The 16,835-nt window shown below is 35.0% G+C and overlaps 4 protein-coding genes across 4 annotated transcripts; 2 read left to right on the top strand and 2 right to left on the bottom strand.

Moving 5' to 3' along the window:
* Positions 1–1,355: 1,355 nt before the first annotated feature.
* Positions 1,356–3,684, top strand: LOC108827208 (uncharacterized). The gene is made up of 3 exons (XM_018600571.2): positions 1,356–2,000; positions 2,309–2,439; positions 2,650–3,684. The coding sequence occupies exons 1-3, from the start codon at positions 1,689–1,691 to the stop codon at positions 3,455–3,457; spliced, it is 1,251 nt and encodes a 416-aa protein (XP_018456073.1). The 5' UTR covers positions 1,356–1,688; the 3' UTR covers positions 3,458–3,684.
* A 625-nt stretch (positions 3,685–4,309) lies between these two features.
* On the bottom strand, positions 4,310–6,832 carry LOC108817586 (porphobilinogen deaminase, chloroplastic). Its single transcript, XM_018590318.2, has 5 exons — positions 6,493–6,832; positions 5,294–5,699; positions 5,014–5,220; positions 4,731–4,908; positions 4,310–4,650 (listed from the first exon to the last, which is right to left on the bottom strand). The coding sequence occupies exons 1-5, from the start codon at positions 6,726–6,728 to the stop codon at positions 4,538–4,540; spliced, it is 1,140 nt and encodes a 379-aa protein (XP_018445820.1). The 5' UTR covers positions 6,729–6,832; the 3' UTR covers positions 4,310–4,537.
* A 1,932-nt stretch (positions 6,833–8,764) lies between these two features.
* Positions 8,765–10,812, top strand: LOC108842996 (succinate--CoA ligase [ADP-forming] subunit alpha-1, mitochondrial). Its single transcript, XM_018616068.2, has 7 exons — positions 8,765–9,153; positions 9,244–9,453; positions 9,547–9,717; positions 9,808–9,931; positions 10,175–10,236; positions 10,322–10,403; positions 10,482–10,812. The coding sequence occupies exons 1-7, from the start codon at positions 8,908–8,910 to the stop codon at positions 10,622–10,624; spliced, it is 1,038 nt and encodes a 345-aa protein (XP_018471570.1). The 5' UTR covers positions 8,765–8,907; the 3' UTR covers positions 10,625–10,812.
* Positions 10,774–14,171, bottom strand: LOC108842995 (putative pentatricopeptide repeat-containing protein At5g08310, mitochondrial). Its single transcript, XM_018616067.2, has 2 exons — positions 11,426–14,171; positions 10,774–11,293 (listed from the first exon to the last, which is right to left on the bottom strand). The coding sequence occupies exon 1, from the start codon at positions 14,060–14,062 to the stop codon at positions 11,588–11,590; it is 2,475 nt and encodes an 824-aa protein (XP_018471569.1). The 5' UTR covers positions 14,063–14,171; the 3' UTR covers positions 10,774–11,293; positions 11,426–11,587.
* Between the last annotated feature and the right edge of the window lie 2,664 nt (positions 14,172–16,835).

Here is a 16,835-nt window from a genome sequence, read left to right on the forward strand (position 1 = left end):
ACATAAATAACATCTTTTTATTTATTAGTTAATCAATATTAACTTTATGCCAATTTAAAAAATCAAAATGTGAAATAATTAGGTTTTATATATGATTAAACGTTTGGTTTAGTTTATTTTACTAAAATATTTTTATTTTTAGTTTCAATCTGTGGAAAATCACGTACCCAAAAATAGTTCAAAGATATATTTTTGTGAATAAAAATAATAACTTAAATCAAAATAATTAAAATATGGTACATTTATTACCACTTAATTTTCACTCTATATAATTATTTACTTGATAAAAAAATTCTTTCTATTTCACTTAATTTAGCCGAACACATAGAAATGATTTTTTATTAATTTATAAAATCAGTTAGACATGAACATTATCTGTCCATTTAGGTACATGTTATTCCTTTCGGATATCGTTTTTTTGTTTTGAAACCAAGTCCCGCTTGAAATTATAAACTTATGTGTGGATTTTTAGGTTGGTCATTTTGGATCTGGATGAATTTGGTTCTAATGTATAGAAATCTTAAAATATCTACATAACCAATGTATCTAAAACGGGTTCGGATATTTATAACAAAAGTAGCCATATGACCTGATTCGGTCTAGGTCTTTTGAATATCGTTAGTTATATTATGATACATCTAGAATATATAACACTAATTATGAAAAATAAATATTGATGTATAAAAATATATTTCAGGGCCAATTTAACAAAATATTAGTTAGTTCAGTTGAAATAAATATATTTAAAATATTTATATGAACTGAAAAGGAAATCTATATAAAAGTAGTGTACATTTGGATTCAAAATCATTTCTTTTAACAACAAACTACACACATATGTTGATTTGTATACAAATTTAAATTACAATGTAAATATTTAACTAATATAGAAATATGTCACATTGTTTAAACAAAATATCAATGTAAAAGTATTGTACAGCTGCGTTCTAAAATTATTTATTTTAATAACAAGCCAAATAAATATGTTGATTGGAGAGAGAATAAAACAAAGCCAGAAAAACACATAGTTTACCAAAAACACTATATGTGTCGAATTTATTATAAAAAAATTTTTAATAAGATAAATACATTCAGTAATTACAAACAAATAATATATTTCATAAAAATGAAAAATAATACCCGCGCTTTCGAAGCGCGGGTCAAAATCTAGTTATTCTTTACAAAAATTCTTCAACATTATATATAGAGATTTGTTACTATAAAAGTGGTTTAATTTATTATGGAAAATATTAATGTCCCAAAAGCTTGATGTAAAATTTTTTGGTCGTAAATTGGTTTACTTTTGAAATAAATTCATTATACAACTAATTTGGATCCGGTTTAGTTTTTTTTTTTGGGCGTTAAATAAAAATTTGGAATAATTCCACCGCGGGGACGAGAGAGGAGGAGGAGGAGCACAGAGATCTCGCTCGTTCGTTTCCCTCCGGAAAATCAGTGAGAAAAGGAGAATTTACATCGGATCCTCATTATAGAAAAATTGGACTCTCTATCTAGTCCACGAGTTTCGTTTAATCACCCAACAACGCCTCTTCCTCATTTTCGCTTATTCGCTTTTTTTTTTCCCTAACCTCTCCCTCACAAGTTCGATTTTTGATGTTTGAAATTGAGGATCAGATCTAGTTTTTTAGGAGATAAGGCTGTGAGAGAGATAGATTATTATTACTAATATGTATATGGATCGAGAGAGAAGGCTTTCTAATCGCAGCAACAGCACTACTCCTCCTGAATACACCAACCGCGACGATAATAAAAATGGTTACGGAGGAGGATTCTTCTCAGATCGATCACGCGAGAAGAGTCCTCCTTCTAGATCGAAGATTCTTCGTATCCCGTCTCCGAACTCGTCTCCTCCGCTTTCCAGCTCTTCCTCGCCCTACCGTCGTGGTGGTTCTAACTCCCCTGACCGTGCCGGATATATCGAGCACCGCGTCTCCAAGTTCGATACTCTCGCCGGCGTTGCCATTAAATACGGCGTTGAGGTATTCATTTTCTAGCTTATTTACAGCTCCAGAGTGTTTTTGACTTTGCTAAGGTTGCTGCTTAATATTGAATCTTAATTAGAGATTAAAAAAAAGGTAGAAATTGAATTTAATGGTTCTGGTAAAAAGTTTTTTTTTTTAATTAGAGATAAAAAAAGTTAGAAATTGAATTTAATGGTTCTGGTAAAAAGTTTTTTTTTTCTGAGATTGAGGCATGGTGATGATGAACACGTGAGGAAAAAAAAAGTGTTATGCTTTTTGATTTTCTGATTTTTTTCTTTTTTGTTGTTAAAAATGCTCTGTCTCAGGTTGCAGATGTGAAAAAGATGAATGGGCTTGTTACTGATCTTCAAATGTTTGCTCTCAAGTCTCTCCGGATCCCTTTACCTGGAAGACATCCTCCTTCTCCTTGTTTATATAACGGCTCCTTAAACCATGGGTGGGTACTTATATCACATCTTTGACATGCGAGCTAGCTTTTAAGTCTGCAGTCATGGTATTCTTATTGCAGAACAGTGCTCTGTTTCTTGTCTGATCTCCCAAAGTTGGAGCATTGGTTGTGTTAGGACTGAAGCTTCTGCATATTTATTCATTATCAAAGTGATCCTCTTTTACATGGCCTCTAATATATGGAATCTTTTTTTTACAGAGAGGGATGTTCATGCCACGAACTGGAATCACAAAACGATAGCAACAACAACAACAACGACGTGTTGGACTCTTTCCAGTCTCTGAGATTAAAATCTTCGGAGAAGAAAGTTACTCCCGCCATGTACTCACTGCAAGGCTATTACGGGCTAAAACCAGCAAACAGAACAGTTTCTGTTGGAGGAAGCTTAGAGATGGGAAACTACAAGACGGGAAACAACGGTGATAGTCAATACCTCAGACCTTTCCCATCCACTAACGCTCCCTTGAATCACCACAGGAAATCCAGAAGCTTGGTCAATGCACTTCTCGAAGAGGTCAACCAGTCACCTGATTACAACACCTCTCAAGAACCGAGTTCAAATAAGTTTATGAGAAGACGCCAAAAATCTGAAGCCGACTTTTCATCCCGGACTCCAGAGCTTCTGTTGAAAGACGAGAACAGTAGCAGCAGCAATGGAGGGTTCTTATCAGTAGCAGGAAAAGGCTTAGCTTTGAGATCCAAAGCCTCGAGTAGAACTAATCTATCAGCAGAATGTGAGTCCAGTAATTTCAATCCGGTACCAATCAGCTTGTTGGATGCTCCAGTTTCAGACAGCTTTTCCAGTGTAAGAAAATCTTCAAGTGCATCGAGTCTACAAGATCCAGACGGCAACAGCAATAACGGTTCATCATCGCTGTCTCTATGGCCGACTTCTAAATGGAGTTTGAAACCTGATTTGCTTACACCTGCGGCTATTACAAGTTCAATTTTTGACGGATTACCAAAGCCTTTAACTGGTCGGAGAAACAAAACGGCAATGGACTAAGGAAAATGGTCAGTTTCTCTGTTATTTTAACTGTCCCCATTCTTTTTGTTGAAACTATACAAATCAAAAGCAGAACAAGCTTTTAGGCTTTAATGCAGAGTAAATAGAAGTAAAGAGAGTAGAGAACATTTGAAGATAGAAAAACTTGCTTGTGATGGTGAATGTAATGATTGGTTCTTTTTTGTAACTTACAAAAAAAAATTCAATATAATGAACATTGGCACACAGTAGTAAAATGTATTTCATGTATCGAATTGGCTACACCCTTGAGGTCATGGTTGTTACATAGATGGTGAAGCAGACGTGGGAGCTTTCATAGCCTTTTACCCTGGTGTGATGATATATCCCCAAACGTTGATGTACAGATCTCATATATGAACACTAGGCATGACGGTATGGTATGTAATAAATGCTCAACCTTGGAGTCGTGGAGAATCATGGGAATTATGGAACGGCTCATTGATAACGCCTGAGATCTAAACAGATTCTAAAAACGTGGAAAACGTTTCAGACAACGGCATCAGAGATGTTGAGCAGGCTGCATTAAGGTTTAGTGATGTAGAAGCATTTCTAGAAATGAGAAAGCCGTTGGCGTTTGGTCATTTCACCCAATCACCCAGATAAAAAAAGATATGTATCCTAATGTTATTATTTGTTTGCATGACTTCCCTTGGTCAGAGAAGGAAGAGATGCGAGCTTACATTCCAAATGCATCTTTCGGCAAAGATGATGATCTTATAGTTTAGAACCTGGAGTAAAAGCCGAGTACAAGAGTGTTGTGCAATGAAGAATTGATGCTGAATTACAGACTAACCTGTTTCTTTTTTGTTGTTCCTCTAATTTCTTGGGAACTAGAGGAAAAGTTTCATAGTGGGATGAAAAAGGTACAACTGCAAGAGGAAATTTTATCTCTGCATACAAGAAAACAATCAATATCTTTCTCTCTAAATCAAAAAAGTTACAACAGATTTAAGAGGAAGAAAAGGGATCTGTCTATGATGTTGGAAAACTCCTAAAAACCTAGATTCTGTCAATGTCCACAGCCCTTCTTCATCTTCTTCCTCCTCTTCTTCGAATGGCTTAGTTGCCAAAGAAGCCTGGACCAGCACGAGAAAGCAGTTCTTGCCCCGCGTCTTTTCCCATCTTCACCATGTCCTCAAACACGTATGGTCCTTTTCTTGAGGTCTCAAGAACTGACACAAAGATGGAATCGATAAGAAATGAATAATGGGAATAATGTCACACAGAGGTATATGTAGGAATGCTTTCATACCTCGGGTACCGTCAGGTGATGCAACCAATCCTCTGAAATAGCAGTTGCCTTCTTCGTCCTTGGCCGCGTATCCAGCAATAGGTGTGCGACATGAGCCGTCCAGCGTTTCAAGAAACGCTCTCTCGCATGCAACCGCTAATCTTGTTTCCTCGTGGTTCAGTGACGCTAAGTAATTTGCCTACAAACGCAAAACAAGAATAGAATCATTCCCATAGGAAAGTAAAACATCATCAGATTAAGAATAATAAAACTTCAGAGTTATAGCTTAGAGTGTTCTTTATACCATTTTATCATCATCTGTTCTGCAAGCAATTCCAATAGCTCCTTGAGCAACAGCTGGTAGCATATCATCGAGAGATAGTATAGATGCAACATTCTCTGTCATGCTCAGTCTCTTAAGACCTGCTAGTGCTAATAGAGTTGCGTGGACTTTTCCTCCTTGAAGCTTCGATAGCCTCGTCTGCACATTACCCCTAAAGTTTTCCTCAACCTGCAGAGGCAATAAAGACCTGATTCAGTAAGTGGCAGCCTCTATGTTCTGACACAAGATGGTGAAAACTTACAGCTAATGAAGGATACTTGTGGAGTATCTGCGACTTTCTCCTGAGAGAAGCCGTTCCCACAACGCTTCCAGCTGGAAGATCGGCTAACGAGGCAGCAGTGAGACAAATAAAAGCATCTCTGACATCCTCACGCACAAGGTTACAAGGCAAAACCGTTTTCTCAGGTAGATAAGTCGGGACATCTTTCATGGAATGGACTGCTATGTCGATATGACCGTTAATCAAGGCCTCGTCTATCTCTTTGGTGAAAAGCCCTTTCCCACCAATGTCAGCGAGCGGCTGAGAGAGAATCTTATCACCGGTGGTTTTAATGATCTCGATGTGGATAGCTCCATCTTGGGTGAGTTCAGGGTGTATCGCCTGGAGCTTGGACCGTGTCTCGTATGCTTGAGCAAGCGCTAGAGGACTGTCCTACACAGTGAGAGAATATAAGCAGGGAAAAAACGAAGACGATAAAAAACACACATCAGAAGCTAAACTCTATCCACCACTAATGCAAAATCAATCACAAGGCTTAACTATACACACACAAACAATGCAGAGATTGTGGAAGGAGAATCAAAAGTAACATATCACATCTCTAACCAGATAAATCACACTAAAGCCATGTTCGTTTTTTTGAATTTGGTTACAGCATCTAGATCTAGATGCAGAACTGAAAACAACATCTAGATTTTACATTCAAACATTGTTCGTTTTTGTAGTCTTCAGACGAACAACTATCATCTGAGCATTTGTGTACATGGCCTAAATCATCCAACCATGATACCGTCCACTAAAACTCACTCATACCAAAGTAACATATCACATGTCTAGCCATATAAATTACACCAAACCATCCAACCATGATACTGTCCACTAAAACTCACTAAAACCAAAGTAACATATCACATCTCTAGCCAGATAATTTAGACTAAATCATCCAACCATGACACTGTCCACTATTACACACTCAAAACAAAGTAACATACCATATCTACAGCCAGATAAATTACACTAAAATATTCAACCATGACATTGTCCACTATAACAAACGCAAAACTCAGGAAGAGGATTGAAACAGAGAGGACTAATAAAAATCGAGACTTTGAATTAGAACTAAGTAAACTGAGGCAAACCCATTAGCATTCAAACACTCGTATACTCGGAAGAGAGTAGTGACCACACGATAAGCAAAAAGGAAAAGAGAGAAACTTTACCTTCCCCTTGTGCCAATTCTGATGATAGCAGTCCGTGTCTTCTGTTCAACAGCAACACAAGCTCTTACAAACCCGGAGGAGCTTCGTTTCCGGAGACATTTAGCTGAGCTGATCTGCGGAAGCGAGAATCCGATGACGGAGACAGAGCCCAGGGAGCAGGAGTTGACCGGGGAAGAGGGTTGACGCGTGAGAGAGATCTTGTGAGCTTGACAGAGAGATGAAGAAGCGATATCCATGGATTCTGACGGAAGAAGTTGAGAGTTGGAGGAATCTGTTAGGGAGAGATTTAGAGGGAAAAATAAAAGAAAGAGAGATCAGAGCTTCAAATGGAGGTTGATAGATCTCTCTATGATGACTTTTTGGATAGGATAGTTCGATATTAATCTCCTACGGTTAGCCATACTAGAGTTTTGTGTTCTAATACGTTTTCCACCGTTCATTTTTCAATCTCGCGGACTCAACCTTATTGGGCCTGCGCGTTGATATGTAATGGGCGTTAGCCAAGCGTGTGATCCAGTTGGGCTATCGTATAATGTTGACTTCGTGTCATTAAAATCTTTAAAAATCTAGTTATTTAGCTTCATTATTTTACAAAGTCAATAGCAATCCCCTTATTATTATTTTGAGAAGCATTATTATGGTAACGTTGACCTTATCTGTTATTAACCAAATTATCATCTCGTATGTATCAACATTAGAATCATTCTCACCCTTTAATTAAAAGTGTTTTCCTTACTAGAATAATTATATATACTGTCATTACTCATTACAATATATCTTAACATGATATATTATATATTTTCTATCTATATAACCGATAATTCATTTGATCATATATTACCGAATTCTCGCAAGTTAACATGTTAATTTAAAATATTTATAACAATTTAATATATTTATCAAACATGAAACAGGTTGAATGAAAATAGTTAATTTGAATAATAATGCTGACAAAAATATGATAATAAAATATAATTTACCAATATAAAAAACTGAAATAAATTTGTACTATAATATAAAAGTTTAAAAATATATTTAAAATTGATACGAGGCGGTTTATATAAATTAATTATCTTATTTTCATAAAATTATATTCATGTTAATATTAATTTATTATATATAAATTTTAAAATATAAATAAAATAATAAAATAAGTTTTAACCAATACAAAATAAATTTGTACTATAATTTAAAGTTTTAAAATATAAGTAAATTTTTATTTTCTTATATATAATTTATTTTTTATAAAGATATATATATATATATATATATATATATATATAAGATTTCTAACTTTCAGTAAATAAGTTTTTGAATAAAAAAAAATATTGTGCTTTAAAGCACATATCAAATCTAATTATAAGTATTATTGTTAGATATAAATAAAAATATATAACAAAATGAAAATTAATAAATATTAAAATTTCTAAAATGAAATTAAATAAAAATTTAAAATAAACCAAAAAACATGAAAAAGTTCTTATAACATGCAAATAATAAAACTAAACTAAATAGATAAATAAGAAATTATATTTATTTCAAATTTAAATTAATAAATTGTAATAGTCGTATACAAACTGTTGACTGGTAAATCTATTTTTGTTTTAGTATGCATCCTCTTAAATATTGATCCATTTCGTCTACAACAAAGTTGTAAACGGTAAATTAGTTTGACTAAAAATTTCTAAGATTAACTTTTGTAAAACTAGAATATCACATTTATAATATATCCACCATTCATCTAATATTCATGAATCCAAATATTTTAAGTCAAATACATAATAGGTCTCCCATAGGTTCAAACAGTGACCATGTCTGAGATTTTAACGGGTTTTTGGATTTTATAGAATTTTTAAATAACGAATTTAATCAAATTACATATGGAATCATCGATTTAACCACGGATCCAAATCAGATTATAAAACACTGAATATAACATTTCATGTTTAATATTTAAATGTAGATACACAACTAAAAATACACAATCTATATCATTTGAAAATAATCTGGCGATTCGAAAGTCCAAATCAAAATCTAGTTTCATTTATTAAACCTCATCTATTTTGACTTATTACGTCACGTCCTCTGCTATGGAAAAATTAAATATATTGATACCCTTTGAATGTATGCAACCAAAACATTTTCTTTATTTCCATCGATTTGTATGTGTTGATTTGCCGGGGAAAAGAAAAGAAACTAATTAAAAAAACTACATATTGTAAAGAGAATATTGGGCTTGGACTAAGACATCAGAAGCCTCTTTTTGATCTGCTGATTATTCAAACGAAGCTCTCTCTGACATTTCTCCTCTCCATTACCGTTTTTGCCCTTCACACGGTTAGGGTTGTTCCACAAAGTTGACCCTCAGATCGGAGCAAGCTCTCTCTCGAGAACCAAAGAAGAAGAAGGCCAATCATGTCTAGGCAAGTCGCAGCAAGACTTATCGGATCTCTGTCTCGCCGTTGCTCAAGCAACAGCAGCAGCAGCTCTGAAGTGTTTCCAACTCTCAGCTCATTGACCCAGTCTCGCTCATTCGCGTCTGATCCTCCACCTCCAGCCGCCGTATTCGTTGACAAAAACACCAGAGTCATGTGTCAAGGCATCACCGGAAAGAACGGAACTTTCCACACCGAGCAAGCCATTGAGTACGGCACCAAAATGGTATTAAAGTCATAACCTTTTTAAGTGGGTTCTTCCCCAAGTTAGTGATTTAATTTAAAGCTTGTGGCTTTATGCTGATTGTGTGATTAGGTGGCAGGAGTGACACCAAAGAAGGGTGGAACAGAGCACTTAGGTCTCCCTGTGTTCAACTCTGTTGCTGAAGCCAAGGCTGAGACCAAAGCCAATGCCTCTGTCATTTATGTTCCCGCGCCTTTCGCTGCTGCTGCTATTATGGAGGGTATACAAGCTGAGTTGGATCTTATTGTCTGCATTACTGAAGGAATCCCTCAGCATGACATGGTATATCATCATCATCATCATCATGCCTTTGATTTTGTTGGTTTTATCTTCCTTCTATGCTTATTGTTAATTGGCATTGCTTTATCTTTTAAGGTACGTGTAAAGCATGCACTCAACAGTCAATCAAAAACTAGGCTGATTGGTCCAAACTGCCCTGGGATCATCAAGCCTGGTGAGTGCAAGATTGGTATTATGCCTGGATACATCCACAAGCCTGGCAAGATTGGGATCGTCTCTCGTTCTGGAACCCTTACATATGAAGCTGTAAAGTTCTTATCTTTACGTTTTGCCTTTTGATGTTTTCTTCTATCTCTCTCTTCATCTTCCACATTTTGTTTTCCAACTTCAATGCAGGTTTTCCAAACAACTGCGGTTGGGCTAGGCCAATCTACGTGTGTAGGAATTGGTGGAGATCCTTTTAATGGGACCAACTTTGTCGACTGCTTGGAGAAATTCTTTGTTGATCCTCAAACAGAAGGTAATGAATGGTTTTTGAAACTCGAACCATTGTATCTTTATTTAGATGAGCCGTTACGATTGTTTCCTAAGTAGATGAACTGTAAAGATGTTCATTTAATCACGTTAGAGTGCAAAACATTTTTTGTCTTAGCAGGCTTCGAGTCCTATATAATCCATCTATTTTCTTAGAGTAGTTATTAGCTTAATTGAAAGACTTTTTCCTGATAGAAGAAACTAAGAAGAGACGGCTGTTTTGTTTTAGGTATCGTTCTCATTGGAGAAATCGGAGGCACTGCAGAAGAAGATGCTGCAGCTTTGATAAAAGTAACTGAACCGACTGCTAATCTCTCTGTTCTCATTCTTAAATAAAAGTAAACTCAACTTTTTGGTTTTTGATGTATATAAACAGGAAAGTGGTACTGATAAGCCTGTTGTTGCTTTTATTGCTGGACTCACTGCACCACCGGGTCGTCGAATGGGTCATGCAGGAGGTATGCCCATATAACGCATAAACCTACTTTTGGTTCGGTGTCTCTCATTTTTGCTTATATGGTTCTTGTTTGTTGCAGCCATTGTTTCCGGTGGCAAAGGTACAGCTCAGGACAAGATTAAGAGCCTAAATGATGCAGGAGTGAAGGTTGTTGAATCTCCAGCTAAGATAGGAGCGGCCATGTATGATCTCTTCAAAGAAAGAGGTCTTTTGAAGCAGTGAAGTGAATTTCACTTGCTCACTTTTTTTTTTCCATCTTGAAACCTTTCAAGAAGTAAACAAAAAAAGAAACCTAAGCCCTCGCCATTGTTGGGTTGCACACCATTTTAGGGTTGTTTTTCTAAATCGATTTTGTTTTTGCAATTAAAGAGTGATAAATCAAAAGATTGAATAAATCGATATTGCTTGAAGTTTCTTCTAACTCGGTCCAAATCTTTGATGGGTAGGATTATTAGTTTATTACATTTTGTCATCAAAAGTTGGGTACGTGACAACAATATCATCACACAAAAAAAATAACAACTCTTACTTCTACATCATGGCACTATGTAAGCACGAACAAACACAATGATAGTCTTATACCGTCTCCTGCAAATGAACAGACAAAAGCAGCAACCCAACCTCTGGATACCAATAGACAAAAAGCTTTTACTTCTTTATCCAACTGGCTAATCCCGATATATGCATCTCGGGTTCATTCCTTGAATGTCATCTTCAATCCGTATATCAAATGGAACTATCTGTACGCACGCAGAGCAATGAGTAACTCCTCCAGGACTGGTCTTGAATATCAAAACTTTCTGCAACAGGTTTACGCCTACAGAGTTTTGTTTACATCATAGTTCAAAGAGTCAATGAAGTACTAGTCCAGATAGTACACCACATCTACGCCTGTAAAGTTATGCCGATACAACAGAAAAAAAAAAAGATCAATAAAAAGTTGATATGGATATGTTCGCATCATTAAAAGAAAGGCTCGTGTCATTAACAAGAAAAGGGAAAATTTTGGTCCAGAGCAAATACCTTGCAAGAAGGAGCCGGGTCCATGGCATCAGACCAAGATTAGCAACAAGTAGGTAGCTTCTTATTGGTTTCTAAACCCAGCTTGTAACCAAATCATTAGCTGAAAAGCCGTGCAACCAATCTCAATAAATATCCTATGTCCCAAGATTAGAAGCGTTTACTTCATTTTCTATTCACAACTGCTACAACAGGAAAGCTGCCGTCTTTAATTAGAAAAGTAAGATGACATGATGTCCTATAATCTTCCACAAACTTATCTGCAGCATCAACAGCAAGCATGTAGTTCCTATCTACTGTAACCGGAAACCTTCCTTTATCAACCATTTCTCTGAATATCCCAAACCCGGCACTGATGTTTCCACTTGACAGGAAAGAGCTTATGAGAGATACATAAACAGCTGAATCAGGTTCCATTTCCTTTTCTTCCATCTCACGAAAATAAACCAAAGATTCACTCGTCCAGCCACACTTGCAAAGACCCTGAATAAGTGCCATGAAAGTAATTACATTCGGACAGCAATCTTTGCCCTTCATTTCGTTCCAACGAGAGATTGCTTCACTAGGCCTTCCACTAGCGCACAGCCCATGGATTAAGCTAGTGTAAGTAATAACATCAGGGTCTTTCTCATCCTCATACATCCTCGTAATACAGGACACGGCACGATCAATCTCACCTTCCTTGCACCATCCATCTATCATACTGTTATAAGTAGCAACGGAAGGTTTTACTCCTTTTGATACCATTTCGTTAAACAGGTTTTCAGCTTCAGTAGTTCGACATGCTTTACATAGAGCTTTTATCAATACATGGTATGCAATCACGTCAGGGGAATGACCACTGGCACATATGTCTCGGAACAACTCTAAGCCTTTATCCACTCCCTCGTTTTTTATGAGACCATCAATTGCAGCAGTATAGGCAACCATGTGACCAGAGAAACCTTCTCCAGTCACATCATCAAGGTACTTGCAAGCATCAACGGCCCTCCCATTCTCACAGAGCTTTTTGACAAGGAAGGTCGAGTGCTTTATCCATGGCTCAAATCCATAGAAACGCATATTTTTCAGCAGGTCTAGTGCTCCTGCAACATCGCACTGTGCAGCCAAGCAACCATAAATACAATTAAGTGTGAATTGACTCGGTTCCACTCCTGATTCCTTCATTTCTCCCAAGAGTTTCAAGCTTTCTTCTGACCTTCCTTCTTTACACATCCCCTCAATTATGTTGTTGTACATCATAAGACTTGGACTAAGTCCATTCTGAACAATTTTATGTAACAAGCTCACTGCCTTATCCACCTCATCCGCTTTGACCAAGCAGTCAATCACACTGCTAAGAGAATCCATTTCTGGTAGAATTGCTTTGTTGTGATCCTTTAGAAGCTGTATAATCTCAGACTCACCATCGTCAAACTCATCATTTCCCATGAGCTTCTGAATAAAACTGTAAGCATCATGCACCAAACCATTCCGAATAAACCCCTCCAACAAAGTTTTGTAAAGAAGCATCACGGATTTTGTGTCTATATCTCCAATAATCACTTCTGTTATCCTAATCAATTCACTTTCTTCAGAAAAGGAACGTATTAGTTTCCCAAATATCCCTCTATCAGGTAAAACCCCCGACCTCTTCATCTCCAAATACAATCTCAAAGCCATCTCACAATCTTTATCCTTGCAAACTCCTCCTATCAACACATCATAAACTGCAATATCACCGTTCATACCCATCCCACGCATTTTCTCAAACAACTGAACTGCTTTATCAACCCGAGACTCCTTTACAAACCCATGAATCAAAACACAGCACGTCTTATAATTCAACCTAATCTTCTCCCGTTCCTCCAGCATCTCAACCAACTCAAACGCCTTATCCACCTCACCCCACTTACAAAACGACACAACCAAAACCGTCGAAACGTGCTCATCAAGCCACCCTCTACCAAGCATCTCGTCGAAAACACTCAACGCTCTCTCAGACTCACCAGCGCTGCAGTAAGCCTGCAAAACCGGCGTGAGAGTAAACTTATCGAACACAAACCCGCAACGCCTCATCTCCTCAAGCCTCCTCTCAACCAAACCAACAGAACCCGACTTAGAAACCGCTTCTAGTAGACAGTTATAAGTATAAGCATTGGGAACGCAAAGACCCATCTCTCTAGCTCGATCAAAAACGAAACTCGCTTCTTCCACAAGGCCAGCATCACCCAAACACCTCACGAGAAACCCTAACCCCCCGGGAGACATCGAACATCGAGAGTTGAGAACATCTCCAACTAAATCTTTCAGCGAGGCATTTTGTCGAGCACCTGATAGGATAGAAGCCATGGCGTTGTAAGCGTAGATGTCGTTCCTGTACCCTCTCTGTTTTGAAGCCCAGTTGAAGAAGAGGTAAGCCAAGGCCCATCTTTTGAACCCGTTCAAAACGGTTTCGACTACTTTGGTGTTGAGCTCGGGAGCGAGACGAAGCAGCTCGGGGTCGTTTGGTGTGAAAGGTTGTCTTGTGAAGATTGTGATCAGGGTTTGGGCGAGGTTGGATTGATTGGGAGGGAGGAATCTGGTGTTGTCTACTTGCTTCGTGGTGAATGGTCGTCTGGAGAATCGATGGTGAAGAAGAGCGATTCTAGACAAGGCCATTAGAGAAAGAAAAAAAACAACGTTTGGAACTCAAAAGACTGTTGGTTTTGTTTTTCTAAAACCCTCTTTTGGCACCTGAAGGTCGTGTTTTTGGGCGTGTTTAATTGGAAACGCGATTTTTACAAACGTGATTTTTGAGTTGACAAAAAGTCAACCTAAATAATTTGCTGTATATGAATCCATGTTGCATTTTATCCTACGGGTACATAAATTATTATTCTATCACCAGTTATGTAAATTATCATATTATTAATTTACAATACAGTTTTACATATATATATATATATATATATATTCTGTTATAATAATTCTTCCTTTTTTTTTGACAAATATGATAATTCATATTTTACTCTTCTATTTACATCAAACTGAATTAAAATTTGTATTATTGTATGTGCTAGTTTACTTGTAGATCATCTTATGTAAGTTTTTCCCATTAGTTTGCTTAATTAGTAATAAATTGTCGTTTATAAAATTTAAACTCCAATTTTCGGTGTAAAATTAACCAAACTATGCATTAAGACGTAAGAGACATAAAAATGTTGTTTTGTGACTATAATCCTTTTGAGTTACAGTATTTTTAGTTGTTTCTTTTCAATATTCCGTTGGAGATCTTTATATCTCTTTCGTACAAATATCACAAGTTCAAAAATCATGCAAAGTAGGTAATCTAAACGCGATAACTAAATGTATTTTCTTGTAACATAATAACTAGATTTTGACCCGCGCTTTTGAAGCGCGGGATATTTTACGATGAAAAATTTCACTAATAATTTAACAAATATTTTGGTTATTTTTAAAGAGTGTGTATTTAAAATATTTTTGCATTTAAATCAGTATTTTTAAATTCAACCCGATTGTGATTATACCGGTTAATCCGGAGATCTGACAATTCAATTTATGTTTTTAAAATATTCATATTAAAAAATCACTAAAACCCGAGACTAACCGATTGAACTGATGGATGACCGATATGTAATCTAATTGGATTTAAATTGTAATAGTTTCATAATTTGTAATCTTATAATCGAAATTTTAAAGTTCACTATTTTGTAATTTATGAAATTATGACGTTTTTTACAAAATTTTAAAGAGAAAATGATAGATATAAAATAACTAAGATTAATTATTGTATTATTTGGAAACATTGATAGTAGTATAAAAATATATTGTTTGGAAACATTGATAGTAGTATAAAGAAATAAGTATATTGTTTGGAAACATGGATAGTAGTATAAAGAAAGAAACATTAGTGATTTAATGTATGTTTAACTATAAAATATAAAGGTGTATTTAATTTAAAAACTTACAAAATAAATGTTAGGTACAACAGAATGTTTCTGTTTTAATAAGATAGACTAGATTTTGACCCGCGCTTTAAAAAGCGCGGGTATTTGATTTGTTAATTTTAGTTGAAAATAATAATTTAAAATTGTTTGAATATATAATGTTTGAATTTAAAGTAGTGTTTTTATATTCAATTCAAACCCGTAGTCGAACTGGTAGATATGGGTGATTCATATATAGTTCAATTTGTATTTTATGAAAAGTCGTTAACTAAAAAACCGATAAACTTGGTAAAAACAAAAACTTTGTACAAACCCGTGATCTGATACCAATTTATCCGATAAAAACTCGAAAAAATCTGATAATATTTTTTAAAATTGATTAAATTATTCATATACTTAATTAGTTATTAATATTATATAAAATTGAATAAATGTGTGATTCCTAAAACTTTGTGAATTTTTTTATAGTTTGAAAAAATGATTATTAAAAACATAATTTCTTTTTAATTTCATGTGTATATTCATATTTGATGCAATATTGCTAAATAATGCTACGCACAAAAATAATATATATATATATATATATATATATATATATATGTATATATAAGATATATAGTTTTAGTTTGTATTAGACTATGAGTTGTAATAGCTCTTTTTATTAAAATCAAATATTGAATTTAGTGAGATTGGAGATGTCCTAAATCTTAAAATCGAGTTTTAAGATTTTAGTTTACGCATTGACGCTTACTACAACCACGGATAAAAGGCTTCCAAGAAAATCAAAATTTCTAACCTTTTTAGGACATCTCCAAAACTTGATTTGGTTGATTTTAAAAGTATAAATATTATATAAAATTATATAATTAGTCCATTTTACATTTATTAAAATTATAGTTTTATTGATTTAAAACCAAAATGAAATAATTTATTTTCTTAACCCGTCTCATTTAAATAAAAATATGTTTTCATATTTTTGTAATAGAGTGGGGGTAATATGTTTCTTTTGTTTTTTGTTATAAATATTTGTTTCTTATTTATCTTATATGTAGATTTGAAATGCAGGAAATTATGGTTTTCATTTGCTTTATTAATATTTTTAATCAAAAAATACATAAATACAATTTATACACTCGAAAATAACAACCATCAATACACTTTCTTACTTGTCAAAATAAGAAGTTGTGTATCATGGGAAGAAATTGTTCATTATATGTTCGGTTAGTATAAATTGACCAACCATGTAAGGCCCAAACAATTTCATACATGATAACTGGGTTATTTATTTTTAATGTTGGGTTGGTAGTGTAAGTTAACGATTTGATAGAGATGTATTATATCTGAATAATATTTGTATAGTTAATGTATTCATTAAACATTTATTGTTGGAGTTTAAATCTTCCTTTTTAAAATTTTAGAATATTCTCTATTGGCATAAACCGTAATATTAGAGTGTTTTAGGTAATATTAATTGTTTATATTAA

This window comes from Raphanus sativus, chromosome 2, assembly GCF_000801105.2.
Source record: "Raphanus sativus cultivar WK10039 chromosome 2, ASM80110v3, whole genome shotgun sequence".
NCBI classification, from domain to species: Eukaryota; Viridiplantae; Streptophyta; class Magnoliopsida; order Brassicales; family Brassicaceae; genus Raphanus; species Raphanus sativus.